The 21,588-nt window shown below is 52.5% G+C and overlaps 1 protein-coding gene across 4 annotated transcripts in view; it reads left to right on the top strand.

Moving 5' to 3' along the window:
* Positions 1–21,588, top strand: part of EVC (EvC ciliary complex subunit 1) — a 91,999-nt gene that overhangs the window by 29,536 nt on the left and 40,875 nt on the right. For all 4 annotated transcript variants that reach the window (XM_040238359.1, XM_040238360.1, XM_040238357.1 and 1 more), the window contains exons 9-11: positions 4,193–4,409; positions 6,979–7,127; positions 9,629–9,727. In XM_040238359.1, coding sequence (XP_040094293.1) covers positions 4,193–4,409; positions 6,979–7,127; positions 9,629–9,727 — 465 coding nt within the window. The remainder of the gene's footprint in view (positions 1–4,192; positions 4,410–6,978; positions 7,128–9,628; positions 9,728–21,588) is intronic.

Here is a 21,588-nt window from a genome sequence, read left to right as displayed (position 1 = left end):
AATGGAAAAGCCTGCCAGCTCCATGTCACTATAGCATGGAACATTGGTTCTCAATTCCAGCTGCACATTGAGGTTATCTGAGGAGGTTGAAAAAGTACTCCTGTTTGAATACCCTCTCCCAGAGATTCTGACTTAATCAGTCTAGGTTTTTTAAGGTTCCAGGACCACAGTGAGCAGTCATAATTGATGCCCACTGGTGGACAGAGCTTTGGGTAGCTCTCCTGATGGCCCCATGTATCATCACCGAGGGAGCTTAAAATAATGCCTGTGCCCCAGGCCTTTTGCACAGAAATCCAGTCTGATTGGTCTGAAGTGAAGATCCTGGCATTGCTGGTTTTAAACTCCCCTGCCCCAACAATTCTTATGTGTAACTGGGAATACAAACCACTGATTCAGAGGAATCCACAAATCCAAATCCAACTTTGAATCTAAGCTTAGCCAGTTAAAGCTGTGTGATCTTGAATCAGTTACTTAACCCCTCTGAGCTTTGATTACTGATTGAAATAATTTCATACCAGGAGTTGCTGCAGGCAAGGCCCTGGGAAATGCTTAGAAACTCACAGTCACCGTGGGGTTTTGTCATGGAAGTTTTGGACTAGCCTAGCTGTATGTAAAGGCCAGGACACTATGCACCTATTAACCCTTTCTCTGACCTTGGGAACTCATAAGCTCAGACCCATGCACCCGCCCAGGTCACACCTGACTCAAACCTGCAGCAGCCGCCCTGCCCTCAGCTCGAAGACTCAGCTCCTCAGAGAGGAGATGGCCCTGTTGAACCTGGAGATTCCTGCTGCTTCTGCACAAACTGCTCTGCTCCTCAAAGTGTGGTCCGCAGACTGGCAGCATCAGGGTCGCCTGAGAGCTGGTTAGAAATGCAGAATCTTGTCCCCCTCCCGAATCAGGGTCTGCATTATAACAAACTCCCAGCTGCACAGAGCTATTTGAGAACTTTGTCTGCTTTTGCTTATCATGTACGTGTACTTTCTTTTCTCTCCTCTGCGCTGCTGAAAGATAAACACAGATATTTCATTCCCTCTGAGCAGAGGGACCAGCCAAGCAATGCACCTGGTACCCCCATACTGTCTAATGACATCCCTCAGCCTGCGCTAAATTTCCTGGTTTGTGGTCCAAGCCCCTTTGAGTTGGACTTTAATTTGATAAGGCTGCTGATATGAATGCTCATCAAAGGAGAAAGACTTTTTTCCTTTTACTCTTTTTTTCTTTGCACTTAATTATTATTCCATCAGCAGGATATTGATGCTGGGGGAAAAAAAAATGGTATCCTTAGCTGACACCAGCCCAAATATTAGCCAGTCACTCCAGAGAGGAAGAAGGGGAAGAATTTTCTCCAGGTTATCAGTAGGTCCTTACTTCAGTCAGCATTTCATGAGCACCTACTGTGTGCCACATCCTGTTATAGACTGCAGACTTGAGCTAGAATCCTGACCCATTCCACAGTTGCCTCTTATTAGCCGTGCGACATTAGGCAGGTAACTTAACCTCTCTGGAACTCAGTTTCATCATCTGTAAAATGGGAATCCGAATAGCATCAGCTCTGAGAGTGTTAGAAAGTGGATGACTGGTAGCAACTTTACAACAGAGCCTGACCCAGTGGGAGTGCTCAGTATGTGCTAGTGATTGGATTCTGGCAGGTCACGTGTCAGCAAGGAAAAGAGATATAAACAAATCATTGTAATGATGTGTGAAAAAGCTATAACCTTTGTTTGTACAGAAGTGGGACGGCTTGGCTCTGCTTGCATCCTATGTACAAAAAATAAAAAGTAGCTTCTGTATGATGGAGTCTGTTGATGATAAGCTCCAGAGAATTTTAAATTCTCAGGCTAGTGACATCTGAGTGTCTGGCCTGGGCAGTTGGAATGTAACACACAGCATCGCTGAATATCAGAACAGGAAGAGCCCTAGAAAGGGCCCCAGAGGTTATCAGAATCGGTCTCTAGGGATATTCAAGAGAAAGAGGATGCCAGGAGAGAGGTGGGCACCTGCTGTAGATAAATGTGACAGCAGCTTGCCTTCACCAGCACCTCCTGTCTTCTGGTCGCTATTTTAAGTGCTATTCATATTTTGATTTATTTAATGATCACATACGCTCTGTAAGTCACATCCACTGTGCCCAAGGCTGTGCAGGTCTGGAGCCAGGTTTGAGGCTGGGTACATCTGAGGACCAGCTACACTCAGAGCAGCAGTGGCCCCTGCACCTCCCACGCAAGTCCTTGTCCCCCTCCCGCCTCCCATCTGAGCTCCTGTGTTCCTGCTCACCTCTCTCCACTCCTGTCTTTCCCTAAATATAAATCCAGAGGGTGCACTGTCACTGCCCTGCCAGGGGGCCTCACTTAGAGGACCATCTTAGAGGTGGCTGCCCTGGACGCGGGACACCTTCCACTACCCTGGGAGCCTGGTGGGACCGCTTGCCGGCCACTCCTGCACTGAGCGCTTATCCTCTTGCACCCTCTAGTGGTTATGGGCCCACTGATGGCTGTCAGGCTTATTTATTTAGTTGGAGGAAGCCTGGCTAAAGGCGGGAGAGGAGAACGGGATGACAGAGGATGAAATGGTTGGATGGCATCACTGACTCAATGGACATGAGTTTGAGCAAGCTCTGGGAGTTGGTAATGGACAGGGAGGCCTGGCATGCTGCAATCCATGGGGTCACAGTCAGACATGACTGAGTGACTGAACTGAACTGGAGGAAGCCCGCTGTCTCTGGGCTAGTTTGATGGCCTTCCGGAATAAACCTCAGCGTTCTTATCTGTAACTAGGGTATCATTGTCCTGGCCCTGTTCACATGTTGTTACAACACAGACCAGTGCAGCTCAGCAAACAGTGAGGCCCAGGTCTGGGAGATGGGTATGGCCCCAGCTATGGCCCCTGTGTCCAGGGCTCTCGGTCCAAACAAGGCACAGGAGCTGTGGAGCTGGGAGGAGGGACCGAAGGGTTGGGGAAAGGCCAAGGAAGCGACCACACAGTCCACAAAGATAAGTAGGAGCTGGGCAGGCAGAGGAGTGAGAGGTCGTGGGCAGGGTGTTTCTGGAGGCGGCTCTGCATGTGCAAAGGCCCTGCAGAGCTGAGAGCTGGGCATGCTGGGCAGTCCGGAGCAAGGACGGGTGTGGGACCAGGCTGGAGGCCCAGCCAGGCCTGGTTCAGGAAGGCTCGTCCACTGTGCCTGGGAGTTTAGATTTGCTTTGAAGGAAGTGATTGTAGGGTTTGGGCCTGGGGATTTCAGAGTCATGTTTGCACCACAGAAAGGCCCTTCCGTCTGCCATGCGGGGAGGAGCAGAGGGGGCAGCTTGATGCCAGGAAAGCCAGGGCAGTTGCCCAGGTGGAATTGACCAGGGCCTGAGCTGGGCCTGGCTCTAGGCCAGCAGGAAGGAAATGGAGGGATGTAGAGAAGGCAGGGCTGCAGGTATGATGGGGAGAAGGGCGCTGAGGCTCACTCGGGCCATGGCCATGGAGTCCCGGGGGTCTGGAGGCCCACCCCAGGAGGGAAAGGCGTCCTTTCACTGAAACGCAGGGCCTGTGACTCTATCGCCATGCCCGGGCTCCCATTCTACACAACCTGCAGGGCCCGCCTCTGCCCTTCGTGGACATTTCCTGCATGGGGGAGGCATCTTTTCCGAGGGGTGTGTCCTGAGTGAAGGACAACCCAGTAGGGCTGGCGGACCTGTTCTAAAGTCTAGCAGCTGTGGTCATCCTCCCCGTCAGTCTTACCTGGAGAACTCTTTAATCCCCAGCGCTCTGGTTTCCAGAGGCTCGAAGGCCAGGAAGTCCCGTGACCCTTACTATTTCTCCCAGCCCTCCTCCACATCCAGTGGAGGCCAGAAGCCCTGTCGACCAGGGAGGGGTGACGATGAGGGAGGTAGACTTTCCTGTTTGGTTGTGTGCATTTATTGAGCTTCCCCCAGAGACGAGCGAGCCCGCCGTGGCGCACTCACCGTGTATCAGGTGCTTTCCGCGTGTCATCCAGCTTCGGCCGCACCACATCCCCACAAGGGACCACTTTGTCCCCATCTGAGACGTGCACACAGGAAGCTCAGGAGAGCGGGAGCTTCATCTGTGCTCTGCTCACAGGGAACTGGGGACCCCAGGATGGAGCCCATGGCTGTTAACAGCCCCTCATGGCCAGGCACTGACTCTGAATGTCCCAGCCTGATGCCCTCCATATTGCTTTTTCCAGGACACCCTGGAGAGGACGCTGGGGCGGGTGCACGTGGCCAAAACGATGGAGTTCCTGAAGCTGCAGGTCCAGGAGGAGACCAAGTGCCGCCTGGCGGGCATCTCCCGCAGCCTGGAGCTGCTGACCGTCGAGGGGAAGCTGTCCGGGCGGGAGAAGGAGGACCTGCTGACCCAGCAGCACAAGGCCTTCTGGGAGGAGGCGGAAGGCTTCGGCAGGGGTGAGTGAGCAGGCCAGGCCAGGTGCCTGGATCCCCTTGCTGTGCTGCGGGCCATGGGGGAGTGGTGGCACTTGCAGGCATCAGGAGTAGCTCCGACGAGGCTAGCCCAGGCTGCCACCCCCAGTCACTTAACCTCTCTGAGCCTCGATTGTCCTCCCGTGAAGCAGAGGTAATAAGGCTGCCTCCTAGGGTCCAGTGTTGCCTGCTCCATCATCATCAGTGATTCAGGCTGACAGAGAGCCCCCTGGAATACTCAGAGAACAAAGCCCAGAAGCCTCGCAAGAGTCTCGGGGCCTGGCTCAGCTGCAGGTGGACGAAGGTGGCTGGGGGTCGGGCATGTGGGAACTGGGCATGACTATTTCCCACACGTGCTGCTGCTCCCGGGCTGGACCCTGGGAGTTGTGCAGGTCAGGGCTCAGGACATCAGGGGCACCCAGGACAGTCCAGCTCACACCACTGGTGGGACCCTCAGGAAGAAACCTGCAGGGCAGGTACCCCCTCTGCACCTCCTTGGACCCTTGGCAGGAGAGCCCCTCAGTGTTGAGCCAAGGCTGTATGTGCGTCTGCGGCCTGAGTGAAAGCATAGCCAGGGCCTCTCCAGGTCAGGAAGTCTGTATGGCAGGGGATCTGTGTGCCTAAAGGTCTCCAGCAGCTTCTCTGGGTGTCTTACCTGCTGGGGCGGCCATAACAGGATGCCGTGGACTGGTGGCTTCCACAACACACATTTGTTTCTCACAGTTCCGGAGGCTGGAAGTTTAAGATCAGTGTGCAGCCAGTTTGGTTTCTGGTGTGGGCCTGTTTTCTGACTCGCAGACAACTACCCTCTCACCACATTTCACATGGCAGAGAGCAAGCTTTCTCGCCTGAGTTCCTCTTCTTAGAAGGCACCAGCCCTATGCGATTAGGGCCCCATCCCTAGGACCTCATTTAATTTCATAGGCCCCGCCTCCAAAGGCAGGCATGTGAGGCTTAGGACTTCAGCTCATCACTCTGGGGACACAGTCCGGTCTCCAGCACCGGGCTTCCACTGCAGCCATTGGCTTGATCCTTCTGCAATTGCTCCGTCCCCTCTGCTGTGCCTGCCCACTGCCCTTTGGAGAGCAGGCTGTCCGTACTGGGACTCAGGACTCCAACCAGGCTGTTCCACAGATGTCTGTGTCACTGGGTGGTCATGCGTGACCACATGGAAACCTGCTGTGGCTGGGACTTTGGATGGCGTAGAATCTGAATGCATCTGGCCTTGAGGTCACCACACGTGGTGGATGGGGCTTTACCAGTGGGAGGGAATGGCTGGGCTGGGATGGTGAAGCAGCCCCTTAAGTGGGGCTCCTGTGAAATAGAACAAGACAGAGGAGACAAGGAGACAGTCAGGGGTGGAGGGAGGGCCCTGGTCTCTCCTGGCTGCACTCTTTCCTTTGGTGCTAGAAGCTAAACAGATTCTCAGGTCCTAGGAAGCCTGCCTGCACTGGGAAAAGTGCCCAAGGAAGTATGACATGTGGGGTAGTCGGGGGAGGTGAGATCCGGAAACCAACGTCTCCAAGGGCTGCAGCCCCTTGCGACCCAGCCCTCACCTCCTCTCCAACCTCTTTGCCCAACATCTCCTCTGAAGCCCAATTGAACAGAATCTGGCTGGCCTCTTCATTGTCTCCACTCTCAGGAGCCTTCTCTGGGGTCCCACGCTGCCTGGGTCTCCTCCCCCACCCCACCCCCAGCCCTCATCAGCACAATTCCTTCGCCTTCCGCATTTCTTCTCTTCCCTGGACAGTGAGCACCTTGAAAGCTAGGCTGGGTCCTGCTCACTGGTAGGCCCCAGTTCCCAGCACTGCGCTTGGTGCGCCTCTGAGGCTGAGGGGCCTGAGTGGGCCGAGAGGTTGTTTTTAGTGGCTCAGCGGGTAAAGAACCCGCCTGCAATGTGGGAGACCTGGGTTCGATCCCTGGCTGGGGAAGATCCCATGGGGATGGGAATGGCTACCCACTCCAGTATTCTGGCCTGGAGAATTCGTGGACTGTGCAGTCCGTGGGGTTGCAAAGAGTCAGACGAGACAGAGCGACTCACCTTCCTCTCGCCTCAAGCTTACCTCCCCCAGGGCAGGGTCCCTTGGCTTCGGTCCACCCGCCTCCTCTTCTGCTGATCTAATAACTTGCCCTGGCGGGTTTTGGATCTCGACTCCAGGCTGAAATGTCACTGTCTTCCTGCAGACTCAGGCCCTCTGTCCTGTGTCACTTGCCTCTCCCTGTGCCCCCTCCTCCCCTCCCCCATACACATATACTCTTTTCTCCAAGAAAACGCCCCTTTATTTCTCTCCAGGTCAGGGTCAGGGTGAAAGCCTCGCATGTTGCTCTGAACCCCGGGCTGTGAATGAGCAAGGGATGGGTCCCTTAAAATGACAAGGAACTCTGAGGAGCTCCTAACAACACCAGCCTTTTGGAAGCACCTAAATGATAAAATAAAAATAAGAAATGAGACTTGCCCCAGTGTTTCTGACACTCCACGTACTGGAAGAAGCAGCCAGTGGAGGTTTCGCCAGGCGAGCAACCTGCAATGTCCCTTGTTTTGTTTCAATTGCAGAGTTTGTCCAGAGAGGCAAAGACCTGGTCAAGGCCTCGCTGGTGCGCCAGGCAGAGGAGATGGCAAGGCTTGCGCTGGCCCAACAGGAGGAACGGAGGAGCTTCCTGGCTTCGGAGCAGCTGACCGCCCACCCCGAGGAGTTCCTTCAGGTGACCTGCTCCTGACTCACGCCCAGGTCCACAGGCATAGCCTTCCAGGGGAGCCACAGGGGCTGCTTCGTCCTTGTTACTGTGCTTGGGAAGCCAGAGGCTTTGGCATCCGTCAGACAGAAGGTCTCTCCTTGCATCCCACATGTCAGTTCAGGACCTTAGCCAAGTCGTTTGAGCTCTGTATCCATAGCTTCCCCATCTATAAGCCAGTGATGTGAGTATCACTGCCCTCACTGAGATGAGCGAAAGGCGATGGGAGGGTCTGAGGAAGGGGCGTCTCACAAATGGTGCTGGGCAAGGGCCCAGCCTACAGTGGAGATCACCAGGCAGTTTCCGCAGAGCGGACAGGCATGTCCCAGGTGCGAGGCAGGCAATTACAGACAGGGATGGGGCCCCTTGGTGGGTCAGGTGACAAGTCAGAGGAGGACCCTGCACATGGGGCTGAGCAGGAAGGACCAGAGAGGTGGGCAAGCTGGACAGCGCTCGTGGCCTTGACTGGGACTAAAAGACCAGGGGACCCCCAGGAGGGCAGGAAGCAAGATGTCACCCTGCTTGAAGGGAAACAGACAAACTGGTGCAGCACAGGCTGGAAGGACAGGGCTTGGGGTTCTCAGGGCACAGAACTCTGCCTCATGGTGCCTTGTCGATGAGCGTGTGGGGAGGGGCTGTTGGTCTCTGGCTTGTCGCCCAAGGTCATTAAGCATTTGGGTGTTGGGTTTGAACATTGCCTCTGCTGCTGTGTCTGGCTGACCACTTGGACTTCAACTTCCTCATCTGTGCATTAGAAATCATTGCGCCTACCTAATGGGGTTGTTGGGACTCAATCAGACCAAGCTAGGGACAGCCATGGCCTGCCTATTTCTCTGCAGAAGCATTTGCTTGTCTCTGCTCTGCCAAGGGGATGGCAGGACCATATTGGGGTTCAGACTCAGCCCAGAGCACAAACACTGGTCCTTCCTGGGGGCCAGCATGGTAGTGTGGCTACCTCCCCTGCCCCCCAGTGAGAAGCCAGCTGAGGGACCCTCAAAGACAGAGGAGAAGTCTTCTCATCCCTGGGTCCCTGGTTCAGTGCTCTTGCCCACCCATAGAGCCTCCTCCCAGGACCCATGCCTGGGGTTTCTGGGATTTGACATAAAGTGGGGTGGGAGCTGCTTCTGTCTTTGAGAAGATCCATTTGAAATGAGAGTGATAAGATATGATCATACAGCTCTTTGTTACTCTGGGATTGCTGGGTCCTCCTCCCTGACATCACATTGCTCAGGAGGAGTCCTGAGTGTGGAGACAGTGATGCCTCAGCTCTGCAACCCAGGATCTCAGCCCAGGCTGGTGCACACTGATTCTCAGGAGACATGGGGCCGAGGAGGGAAGGGTTGCGTGGATGCAGGCATGAATGAAAGAATAAGTGAGCAAATGAATGAATGGGTGGACCCACAAAGTGTTAGTCGCTCAGTCATGTCTGACTGTTTGTGACCCCATGGACTGTAACCCACCAGGCTCCTCACTGCCTATGGAATTCTCCAGGCAAGAGTAATGGAGTGGGTTGCCATTTCCGTCTCCAGGACCCACAGAGGAACACATAACAGAATGAATAAATGGAGAAAAGACAAACAGATGAGTGAGTGAATGAAGAAATGAAGGCATGAGTGAATGCATGGACAAATGAGTCAATGAGTGGAGGCCTGATGGACACAAAAGCACAAATAATTGAGTGAACGAATGGGCGGCAGACTACTGAATGAGCAGGGACTGGTGAACGGGCGTGGACTTTGGCGCCTTGCCTAGCCCCTCCCTCTCTGGCTTCTGGTCCTCCCTCTCAGCTCCCCTCCTGTTCTATTCCCACCGAGACCAGAGGCTTCTGACTGCCAGGTGACCGCTGCTGTTGCTCCCTGAACCTGGCTTGGATTGGCTTCCCATCTTCCCTCCAAGGACCCCTCTTTGTCCATCAAGACTCAGCTTACATGTCTCCCTCACAGGGACTCTTGCCCTTCCGCTGACCCCTACGAGGAGTCCACCCTCCGTACCTGGGCCCCAGGTGCCTCTCTGACTGTGTTTGGAGCATCTGGTACATGACTCTCTGTCGCTCTGTTGGGCTCCTCAAGGCTGGGCCAGCCTCATGGTCAGAGGGGCCCAGCCGGCCACTGACCACCCTGATAGGGTTCAGGCTTTGCTGGATGGGCCTCCCAAGACCTGGATTGTGGTCCCCAGGAGCTGAAATCAGAAAATGATATCTAGGGGGCTTGTGGTCAGGAGAGAGGGGTGTCAGGGCAGGGAGGCGGTGGTGGGGAAGGTGGCATCTTCTCCTGCTGGGTGGATGAACAAAAGCACAGTCTCTTGTTTTCCTGGAGATGAGATTCACTGGTCCTGGCCTCGGCCACAGTTCACAAGCCATGAAAATCACGTGACATATCCTTCCAACGTGCAAGGCAGGGTCAGTTGGGGAGGTTGTTCAGGGGAAACAAATCAGCATCTTTCTGCAGATTCAGCCTCTGTTTTACTTGCAGGCATTTCACGACATCCTGGAGATGCAGAGGCTGACACGGCGTGACCTGGAGGAAGAGGAGGATGTCAGGGCTGCCCAGGCCATGGCCGCGCTCTGCCAGGTACGTGGCCTCCAGGTAGGACTGGCCGAAAAACCTCAGCATCCGGGCTTGCGTGAGAACCTCACGTCCTCGGGGGCCAGGGACCCCGAGACCCTCTGGGCAGAAACCAGGGAGGGCAGTTGTGGTCCAGGTCACATCTGAGGCCCCTTCCATTTCTGAGATGTTCGGGACTCTCACCTCCAAGTGTTCCTGGAGGCAAGGGTCTTTAAAAGTCAGCTCATCCACGTTGAGAGTAGGCTGGCGTCTGTGGGTGTCGTGAGTGTGGAGCGGTGATGAGGAAGGAGGGTTAGACTTGAAACAGAGGCCTGGGTTCGAGTGCCAGCACCATCTCTTTCTCCCTGGGCAACCTCATTTAGCTCTGGAATGAGGGCTGGCTCTGAGAAAACAGGAGAGAGCACCCAAGCCATCCAAAGTCAGAGGGTCTCTGGGAGACGATGATGACTGAGGCAGAGACCCTGCCCCAGGCAGGACCCAGAGCTGCTGGGAAGGTGGAAATGTGGCCCCAGTCAGGAAGGAAGGTGACATGTGCCGCGTTGGTGGGGAGCGCCCCAAGGAAGGTCCACCTGGATCCAGAGGGCCTGAGTCTGCATCCTGGCTCTCCTCCCTCCTCATAGTGCAACCTCTAGAACATTACTTGGCCTCTCTAGGTCTCAGTTTCCCTATCTGTGAAATGGGGCCAGTGATGCCCTTCTTCACGGCGCTGTTGTGAGCACTGAATGTGCATGAGATGAGACAGTAGTTGGCACCCGGGACACGCCCAATCCAAGTTCACTGCCCTTACATCTCTGCTAATGGATGCAGAGAGGAGGGATGAGAGACGCCAGGGATGGGGGGATGAAGGTCAGTTCAAAGATGGCCATCCACAGAAGGTGATGCCTGAGACAGGCTTTGACGTGGGAGACAGGCTCCAAGTGGACCAGGAGTCAGCAGGCAGCCCAGGCTGGGGAGGGAGCACAACCTCCATCATGACGGCAGCTGTGTGGGGTTCAGTGGCATCTGTATGAATTTGCAGAGGCCGCCACAGCAGAGTGCCGCAGCCTGGCCCTTAAATACAAACATTTATTTTCTCATTGTTCTAGAGGCTAGAAGTCCAAGATCAAGGTGACATCAGGGTTGGATTCCAGTGAGCCCTCTCTTCCCGGCTTGGAGACAGCCACCTGCCCACCGTGCCCTCACGTGGCAGAGAAACCTCAGGCGTCTCCTCCTCTTACAAGGACACCAGTCCCATCAGATTCAGACCTCCCCCTGTGACGTCACTTTACTTTCACTCTCTCCTCCAGGGCCGTATCTCCAAATATAGTCAGAGTGGGGGTTAGGGCTTTAGTATATGAATTTTGGAGGGATGTAATTCCATCCATAACAGTGAACCTCAAATTTCATGTCCATCAGGAACCTCAGAATGTGAACTAGTGTGGAAGCAGGGGGGCTTTGCAGATGTGGTTAGTGGAGAAGAGATCATTCTTGGTTAGCATGGGCCTTAAATCTGATAACTGGTGTCCTTACGAGATGGTCATCATGAGGACACAGACACAGGGAGGCAGCCGTGTGAAGACAGAGGCCGAGACTAGGGTGATGCAGCCACAGGCCAAGGAACACCTGGCGCCTCCAGAAGTTGAAGGGGCAGGAGGGGTCCCCCTAGAGCCTCCAGAAGAAGCTGACCGCTTGACTTCTGACTTCTGGCCTCCATATCTGTGAGAGAATAGGCTCCTGTTGTCTGGGTGCTTTGTTTTGGCAACCCCAGGACATTGATGCCAGAGCCAGCTTTGCTCAAGGCCAGCCCCTGTCGTAAGTGCTTTCTGAGTTTTTCATCATTTCATCCTCATGAGACTCTTGTGAGGCAAAAACTGCATTTTCCTTCTTTCGCAGGTGAGGTGCCAGGAAGGGTCTTCTTGAGAAAACAGCCAGGTGGGATTCAATTTGTCAAAGCCCAAGATTCCCAGGCAAGAAAGGAACAACACCATCCCCAAGGGAGTCAGGACTCAAGTCCCTGGGCTGGGAGTGAGGATACTGCATTCTAGTCCCCCTCTGGGTCCTCACATGCTGTTTGACTGTGAGTTGGTTATATAACCTCTCTGAGCCGGCTCCACCATCCCACTTAGGTCCCACAGCCAGCCTGCTGTAGTAAGATGGGATTTAAAGTAAGTCTCTCCAACTTCAGTGCTCTTGTGCTCACCATGACCCGTGCTGGTGAGTGTGGGCTGTGACTACAGCAGTGAAGACAAGTTTCTGAACCCAGACGGCCTAGGGGCCAGTCCCATTCCAGCCACTGACCAGCTGTGCAATTGGAAGCAGGTTATCTCACTTGTGTCTCAGTTTCCTCCATGTTAATAACATCCGGATGCACAGCAGAGTTTGAGGACCACTGCTTTGGTGGGGAAGGGGCGAGAGTCTTGGCTATGACTCAGGGGCACTTGCCACTGATGATGTCCAGGACCCCTGTGCCCATCTGTGCTCTCGCCCAGCAGGAGTTAGTGTCCAGCAGGCTGTCACTTCCTCCCTTGAGCTGGGATTAGAATCTAAAGTTTTGGTCAACTAAATGCCGCTTTCCTCCTCCGCAAAGCCAGGGGAAAGCACTCGGTTACTGCTATGAGGAGGAAATACACATACCAGTGCCTGGCCGGTCTCAGTGGGCGGCCACCAGTACAGTGTTGTCTACTAATAAAGATCTGTTGATGATGCTGATGTGACCACAGCCTCATCCCTCCAGCAACACCCTTAGGATGCTGCACATTTGGCTTTACCGTGGCTGGTCTAGCTGCTGGCCCGTTAAAGTCTGGTCAAGGAGGTAAAGACACCCTTGTTTCTAACATGAGGAGAGGCCAGTGGGTGTGAGCAAGGGGCGGTCCCTGCTGGAGTTTTGTCTCAGGAAGAGGCACTTAGAAATGCCCTGTGTTAGGAGGGGTTGGGGGCAAGGTGAAGGGGTGTTGGTAGTTCTGTGCAGGTGCTTTTGAAAGAAATGGCCAGAGGCCTGTGCCAGCTTCTCCCCCAGAGTCAGTGCAGAGCTGTTTCCTATTATTCATGTTGTCATTTCACATCAGTTCAGTCGCTCAGTCGTGTCCAGCTCTTTGCCACTCTTTGACGACTGCAGCACCTCAGGCCTCCCTATCCATCACCAACTCCCAGAGTTTACTCAAACTCATGTCCATTGAGTCCATGATGCCATCTTCTCCTCCCACCTTCAATCTTTCCCAGCATCAGGGTCTTTTCAAATAAGTCAGCTCTTTGCATCAGGTGGCCAAAGTGTTGGAGCCTCAGCTTCAACATCAGTCCTTCCAATGAATATTCAGGACTGATTTCCTTTAAGATGGACCTGTTGGATCTCCTTGCAGTCCAAGGGACTCTCAAGAGTCTTCTCCAACACCACGGTTCAAAAGCATCAATTCTTTGGCTCTCAGTCATTTCACATAGAGCCCTCTGGTTCCATATGTGCATGCGTGATAAGTCACTTTAGTCGTGTCCGACTCTTTGCGACTCCATTGACTGTAACCCACTTGGCTCCTCTGTCCGTGGGATTCTCTAGGCAAGAATACTTGAGTGGGTTGCCGTGCCCTCCTCTAGGGGATCTTCCTGACTCAGGGACTGGACCTGCATCTCTTATTTCTCCTGCATTGGCAGGCAGGTTCTTTATCGCTACACCATCTGGGAAGTCTCCTGGTTAAGGGCAACTTTGGTTAAGTTTACATCCCTTAAATGTGGAACTCATTGCCTTGGGTATTGGGAACTGCTTTACCTGATATTTCTAAAAGAACAAGGTTGAAATCCTCTGGTATAGTGGAAAGAAGCCAGTTGGAAGACTGGAATGCTGGCGAGGACGTTCCTGGGTGGGCGACGTTGAGCGAGGAGAGCCTTAACCTCTTGGAGCACTTTTCCTTATCTGGGAGATGGAGACAGAAAGCCTGTTGGCCTTTGTGGCAGCACAGAGTGCAGGGGGGCTGGGCTGAGGGCCTGCACCGGCTGGTGCTCAGTTAACACCTCCCCTTCTGCTCACTGAGCGTGTTGAGCAAGAGGCCCTGAGCCCAGGGGTGGTAAGCCCGAGTCTGGATCCAGGGCCCAGTGAGAGTGTGGCTTCCTCACCAGCCAGCTGTAAGCTTGAGAGCTTGTTAGTTCATTTGTTCAGTGAATATGATCAAGCACTGCTTTGGGCAACCCACAGTCTCAGCACTGGGGCCTCAACAGTGAACCAAAGAAAAAAACTTCATTTTTATGAAGTTTGAGGGGCACGTGTGGGGTTCCAGCAGGAAGGCCAGTGTGGCAGCTATGAGGGAGGGGAAAGCAGGAATGGGCTGAGCTCAGAGCCTCATCCTGGAGGGCCTTGCAGTCCATCCAAAAACATTTGCGTTGCCTTCTTTTATATTTATTTGACTGTACCAGCTCTCACTTGTAGCATGCAGGATCTTCGATCTTTCTTGTGGCATCATGGATCATGAGTTGCGGCATGCAGGATCTAGTTCTCTGACCAGGGATCAAACCCACGCCCCCTGCATTGGAAGCTCAGTGTCTTAACTACTGCACCACTGGGAAAGTCCCTGCATTGACTTCTGAGTAAGAAGGGAAGTTTCAAGCGTGTTTTGAGTGGGGAAGTGACTTGCCTTGTGTTTCCCAAGGATCCTCTGGTTTCTGTGTAGAGGACGGACTGTAGGGGGCAAAAGTGGAAGCAGGGATCCCTGGGGAGGCTCTGCAGGGGTCCGGACAAGAGACGCTGGGGGTCTGGGCCTGGATGACACTGGTGGAGGTGGTGAGAAGGCATGGGATGGGGGTCTATTTTGATGGTCAACATCTGGGTCTCCTCTTCAAGTGGGGATAATAAATTTTTTTCCTATGGCTATTCAGAAGTTTGAATTAGTTCACATGTGCAAAGCATATAGAAAGAAATGTGTGTGGCACACAGTGAGCACTTAAAAATCTGTTGTCATGAGCCTGGTTATTATCACTCACCATCTGGAAGCGTGTGTCTGCACCAATCACGCTCGCGAGGGGACTTGCCTTGCAGTCTGCTGGCTCTTTCCTAGACCTGGTCACACGGAGACATAATCCCCCCTTTCTCTGGACACTGATCAAGATAGTGTAGGCATGGTGACTGCGAGATGAATTTGATCACCACCTACCAGTGCTCAGGCTGCAGAGAAAAGTGCATTTTTCTAACTTTCCACGGTCTCTTGTCCTCTTAAATTTTCAGTTTGACTGAGATGGATGCCTATAAATTACACGCCTTGGTGACTCTTAAAGGGGTTCCTGAAATGAGCCCAGAGTCTCCCTGATAATGACAGACACTGAGTTTGCCACCGTCGCGTCGCTTCACAGGTGCCCCAGAGACCTGCTGATTTGTTTATTTATTTCTGCCTGTCCTCCCCATGCTGTCTCCTGAAGAGCTCCTCGGTATGTAGGATAACAGCCCTGCCAAGGTCAGCTCTCACAGCTTCAGGTTCTCACAGGAAGTTAGGGCAAAGAAGAGAGGAGAAAAAGTGAAACTCTGTCTTTGAAGAAAGCAGAAATAATAATGACAGACACTCGTGACGTGTTTGGGAGTAGTCCCTGTACGGTACAGAGTTAGAGTAGGCGAGGTTCAGAAAAACAATGAGACTGGCACTTTACAGGATCAGATCACCTTTAATGAGGTGAGAAGGGGCAGCAGTCAGATAGCGAGCTGCTGCACTTATCTAAGAAAAGAGTAAGTATGTATAGGCATGTATGTAGAAAGCTACTGTCTTAAGGGGGCCTGTTCTTCTCCAAAGTTGCTGGGAGTAGTTATCTCTTAAACGGCTGGGGCAAGGAGTTCTAGAGATTGGCCAGAGGCTGGGCCGGCTTGGAGCTGGGCATAATCAACCTAATGACTATTTTTTCTTCGGATGAGAGAGTTCTTTGTTTTGCCTAGAATGGTGAGGAGGACCTGAAGGGGAGTTTTAATTCCAGTTTACCTTGAGCCATGCAACCTTCCTTCAGTCCCCAAGATCACCCTCACTTCTTTTTTTTTTTTTAATTAATTAATTAATTTATTTTTTATTTTACTTTACAATTCTGTATTGGTTTTGCCATACATTGACATGAATCCACCACGGGTGTACATGCATTCCCAAACATGAACCCCCCTCCCACCCCCCTCCCCACAACATCTCTTTGGGTCATCCCCATGTACCAGCCCCAAGCGTGCCGTATCCTGCATCGGACATAGACTGGCAGCACTGTTTATAATAGCCAGGACATGGAAACAACCTAGATGTCCATCAGCAGATGAATGGATAAGAAAGCTGTGGTACATATACACAATGGAGCATTACTCAGCCATTAAAAGAATACATTTGAATCAGTTCTGATGAGATGGATGAAACTGGAGCCGATTATACAGAGTGAAGTAAGCCAGAAAGAAAATCACCCTCACTTCTGATATCAAATGCAAACCCAGAGGTCCCCAAGACCACCCTCAAGTTCTTCAGTTCTATAGAACAGTACTTGTTTTTTTGTTGTTGTTCAACTGCTCAGTCATGTCTGACTCTTTGCAACCCCGTGAACTGCAGCACTCCAGGCTTCCCCATCCTTCAGGATGTCCCAGAGTTTTCTCAAACTCATGTCCATTGAGTCGGTGATGCCATTCAACCATCTCATCCTCTGTTGCCCCTTTCTCCTCCTACCTTCAGTCTTTCCCAGCATCAGGGTCTTTTCTGATAAGTCAAATCTTTGCATCAGGTGGCCAAAGTATTGGAGCTTCAGCTTCAGCATCCGTCCTTCTAATGGATATTCAGGGTTGATTTCCTTTAGGATTGACGAGTTTGATCTCCTTGCTGTCCAAGGGAGATCAAAGCTATAGAACATCGGTCCCCAACGTTTTTGGCACCAGGGACCAGTTTTGTGGAAGACAGTTTTCCAGAGGGGGATCGAGGGGAGTGGTTTGGGGATGATCCAAGCACATACATTTATTGTATATTTTGTTTTTGTCATTATTACATCGGCCCCACCTCAGATCATCAGGTATTAGATCCCAGAAGCTGGGACTCCTGCTCTGGAAAGACTCAGTGAAAGCTGTTTTCATGGTTACCGTTTAGGCTACAGATCAAAGTCAGCCAAGAGAAGAGGCATGTGGGCAGAGTCTAGAGTCAAACAGGAAGCTCCCAGTTGTCCTGTCCCAGTGAAGTTGTGGACAGCACTAACTTCTTCCCAGAACTGTGTCTGACACTACATACTGAGCATTGCCAACCGGGGAAGCTCACCCAAGCCTTAGCATCCCTAGTTCTTGCTGGGGCTCAGTCACGTAGATATGGTTGACCACCAGCATGGCTCACATTAACCCCCAGACCCTCTGCAGGAGGAGCTGATGCCACATGGCTCACGAGCCCCACCCTAAATCACATCATGGTCATAGATTGTCTGAAGCTGCCCAAGGTCCCCAGGTAAACAGAGACCCTCTTATCAAGCAGGACATTCGAAGAACTTAGAGGTCACTTCCTAGGAAGCAAAGACTAAGGCCAGGCCTCTCCATTAGCCAGGGCAACTCTTTCCTGCGCAGCACGGAAATTCTGTTCAAGGTCACACAGCTGGGGAGTCTGGGATACAGGCCAAGGGCCCTAATGTTCAGGTGGGGAGAAGCAATTCGGTTGACAAGGGAAGGGAAGGGGCAGGCAGTCCTTGCTGGCAGCCTCCTGCATTTCCTGCCTTAGCAGGTGGATTCTTTACCTCTGAGCCACCTGGGAAGTCCAGTTACTCTACTAGTCTTATTAAAATAGAGCCGAAAGCCACGTTCCTCTGGCTTGCTGTGGCATGTTCTGCAGAATGCAGCTGGGGATGACACATTGCAGGCAATCAGTCAATGCTGATGAGTAAGTGAATGAGTGAATGAATGAATCCGTGACTGTGTCATGCAATCAGTGGTGCCCCGAAGATGGTGTGTTCTTGCTGCCAGAATAAACTACCACAAATGTAGTGGCTCAAAACCACAGAAGCGATTACCTTATGATTCTGGAGGTCAGAATGGGTCTCACTGGGCTGAAACAAAGGTGTCAGGAGGGCTGTGCTCCTTCTGCAGACTCCAGGGGAGAATCCGTGTCCTTGCCTTTACCAGCTGCTGGAGGCACCTGCATTCTTTGGCTCGTGGTCCCTTGCTCCATCTCCAAGCCATAGTTGGGCTTCTCCTGTGTCCGTGTCCCATCCTACATCTCCTGTCAACTCTGACTGCCTCCCTCTTTTGCTTTCATTTACAAGGACCCTTGGAATTATCTATGTGGGACTCACCTAGATAATCCGGGATAATCTCATCTCAGGGTCCTTTTAATCCTTTAATCACATCTGTGAAATCTTGAACTGTGTAAAGTGGACCCTTCAAAGTTTCCAGGGATTAGAGCATGGGCATCCTGGGGAGCCATTATTTTGTCTACCACATATGGGAAACAACTTTTCAAAGAGTATAAGATATTAGGTTTGGGAGAAAATACCAAAACAATGACTTGGGGGCAGTGTTCTATTGGAAGTAGATCTTGGGAAGAAAGTTGACAGAAGTGTAGGCACCATATAGGTGCTGTCTGTCCCTGGAAAGAGGATTTCACTGGCTGCTATAGAGGGCGAGTCCATTCCATGGTCGTTTATCAAGGTTAAAGTGTGATACCTCGTCACTAAGTGTGAGTCTGAGAAAAAATAGACTAGCACTTTCACATCTGCCTTATGGTAGCAAACTACAGGAGTGTGACTTTTTTGTTTCAATAAGGCTAATAGGGTAAGTGGGCTTCCTAGGTGGCTTCGTGGTAAAGAATCCTCTGGCCAATACAGGAGATGCAGATTTGATCCCTGGTTCAGGAAGATGCTGGTGGCTCAGAGGTTAAAGTGTCTGCCTGGAATGCGGGAGACCCTGGTTCAATCCCTGGGTCAGGAAGATCCCCTGGAGAAGGAAATGGCAACCCACTCCAGTACTCTTGCCAGGAGAATCCCATGGAGGGAGGAGCCTGGTAGGCTACAGTCCATGGGGTCGCAAAGAGTCGGACACAACTGAGCGACTTCACTCACTCAGGAAGACGCCCTGGAGGAGGAAATGGCAACCCAGGCCAGTATTCTTGCCCGGAAAATTCCATGGACAGAGGAGCCTGGCAGGCTACCTTTCATGGGGTCGCAAAGAGTCGGACACAACTGATCAACAGTTGTCAACAACAACGATAAGTAGAGTAATTAATTTGTGTTTTCTTTATTTACAGTAAATATAGTAAAATGTGCCCATGCCCTCAGGTTACCATGTAGTACTCAATTATACCTGTCCTCTCCTTTTAGTAATTTTCACAGTCAGTTCATTTCCCTGCAAAGAAGTACAAAAGTGCAGGTAAGATAAGAGTCACCCAGGTCAGGCTGTGGGCCTGACCCAGCCGTGTACCAGCTGTGAGGCCTGGTCACTGGTGAAATGATATCACTTTACCTCTATGATCTAGGAATTCTTAGCTACCTTCTTTGTAGGTTGACCATATGAAAGAACCCACTTAATACCCTGGAACGCTACCCATAGCTCTCAGGATGAAATCCAGCATCCTTAACCTGGCCGTGATGACCACCCAGCCTGGTCCATGAAGTGCTCACATGGCCTGACTCATAAGACCCATGTGACATAATGCCCCAAAGCCAACCTTGTCTGGTCCATGAGGCCCACCCTGCTTGGGCCATAAGACCCCCTGACCTAGCCCACAAGGCCCGCATGACAAGTTCCACTTACCACCTGTCTGGAGCCACGTCCTTTGCTCCCTGCTCTTCAGCCAACCTCAGACATCCCTCAGCTCCCCGAAGGTGACCTGCTCCTTCCTGCCACAGTGCCTTGGCACATGCTCTTCTGCTGCTTAAATACTGTTTCCTCCTGCCTCTCAGTTTGGCTTGTTCTCATTCTTTTCTCAGCTTACACATCACTTCCTTGGGGAGTCCTTCCAGATCAACTAGGTCCCCTGGTCTGTCCCTAGGGCTCCCAGCCTCTCCTCCATCACACTTGCCATAGTGTACCATGAGTTCCTTTGTGATGCCTGCCCCCATCCTGGGCTGTGCTCCCTAAAGTCAGGGTCCATGTCAGCCTCATTCACCCAGTGGCTGTGGCCCACAGTAGGTGCTCAAGAGATATTTGCAGGATGAACCCATGTATGCTGGTTCTCATGAACCCATGAGAATAAGACACCTTTACACCAGAGCTTTTACCTTTAGGGCCCCTTCCATCTGGCGTGGAATCACATAATTATGACTGCAGTCAGGCTGTGCAGTGAGACACCCCAAAACCCAGTGGCCCAAAATGACAGTGATGTATCCCCAGGGTCTGTGTGTCTGCCAATAGTTGGCTGATCTAGGAATGACTGACACAACTTGACCATGCTTTCCTGTCTCTCCTCTCCTCCTGGGACCAGTGGCTGGCCTGGAGATGTTCTCCTAGCAATGGCAGAGAACTAGCCTCCAAACTAGCCCACTTGGCCTCCACTTCATTCTGTTGGCCAATGCAGGTCATGTGACTGACCCAAAGTTAAAGGGTGAGGGAGGTACTTCCCACTCTTCTGGGGAAAACATGTCAAGGCTATGTGGCAAAGGGCATGGCTCTGGGAGAGAGAAAGATCTGGACCCAGTGTGCCCCTCCACACACGTGTCTCTGGCATCTCCTGTCTTCCGGGTGCAGATAGAGTGAAGCCCCAGAGAGGAAGAGAGTCACCCTTGGTCACACTGCTGGTGAGTGGCCCAATGCAGGTGGTGCCCAGGCTCTTGACCCTCGATCCCACCTACTTCCCATTTTTAAGAGACCCGACTTGACCTGTGTCTTGACCTGTGACCTTGCACTGTTCTGTCCCAGGATCCTGGGCATACCCTACTCTGAAGCAGGTAACTGTGTGTCTTAGAACACGTAGGGTACCGTCCCTGCCGGGGAACATTTCCGGTTCCCGTGATGAACTGAAACTCGGTGGAGAGCCGGGCCATGCCTGTGGGATCCTGGAAGGATGTTTTATTTACTCAGTCATGACCCACCGTGATCAGGACATCTTCGGAGCTGGTCACATTCATGCCTTGCTGGTCCAGACTGCTGGGTCTTGACTCCTCCTTCATGAGGCACTGAGCCTCTGCCTGCCCAAGTCTACCCACCCCGCCCCACCCCACCCTGTTGGGGTGACCCCCTACTGCTCCTCTGCTTCCCCAAATCTGTAGCTCACCCCACACTGCTCCACCAGGCTTTCTCCTGCCTCTGCTGGGAAGGGCACCCTTCCTTACCTCCCTTCTCCCTACCCTGCAGACAAATGGAACCAAACTACCTTTTCTCCAAAATGTTCAGTTCCTGGAAGGAAAATAGCCATAGGCAGCCTTTGTGAGAGCCACACTACCTTTCCCAGCCTCTGCAATGATAACAGCCAGCGTTTATGAAGTGTTTGCCCTGTGCTGTGTGTTTGTGTGTGTGTTCAGTTGCTCTGTCGTGTCTGACTCTTTGTGACCCCATGGACAAGCCTGCCAGGCTCCCCATCCATGGAATTTTTTCAGGCAAGAATACTAGAGCGGGTCGCCATGCCCTCCTCCAGGGGCTCCTCCCAACCCAGGGATCGAACTGAAGTCTCCTGAATCTCCTGCATTGCCAGGCAAATTCTTTACCACAGGGCCATCTAGGAAGTCCGTAATCCTGATCATCAGTCCTCAAGGCAGGTGCTGTCTTCACGGATGGACTTTGCGTCGTATCCCTTTTGCAGATCAGAAAATTGAGACTCCCTTCCATGAGCTCCAGAATATGTGTCCTTGCCTTGCCCCAGAACTTTCTCTGAAAAAAGTCTGGGAAGGGCACTGCTCCTCTGGGTCAGGGAGCAGAAGCGAAAGCCAAGTGACAGAGGAGTCCAAGGGAACTGCCGCCCTAGCTTGGGTCCCCTGTGCTTGTGTTTGAGGAAAAGTGCAAA

The sequence above is a fragment of the Oryx dammah genome, unplaced genomic scaffold, assembly GCF_014754425.2.
Source record: "Oryx dammah isolate SB20612 unplaced genomic scaffold, SCBI_Odam_1.1 HiC_scaffold_3, whole genome shotgun sequence".
NCBI classification, from domain to species: Eukaryota; Metazoa; Chordata; class Mammalia; order Artiodactyla; family Bovidae; genus Oryx; species Oryx dammah.
Note: the sequence above shows the minus strand (reverse complement) of the source record. Positions and strands in the feature narration are given on the sequence as shown.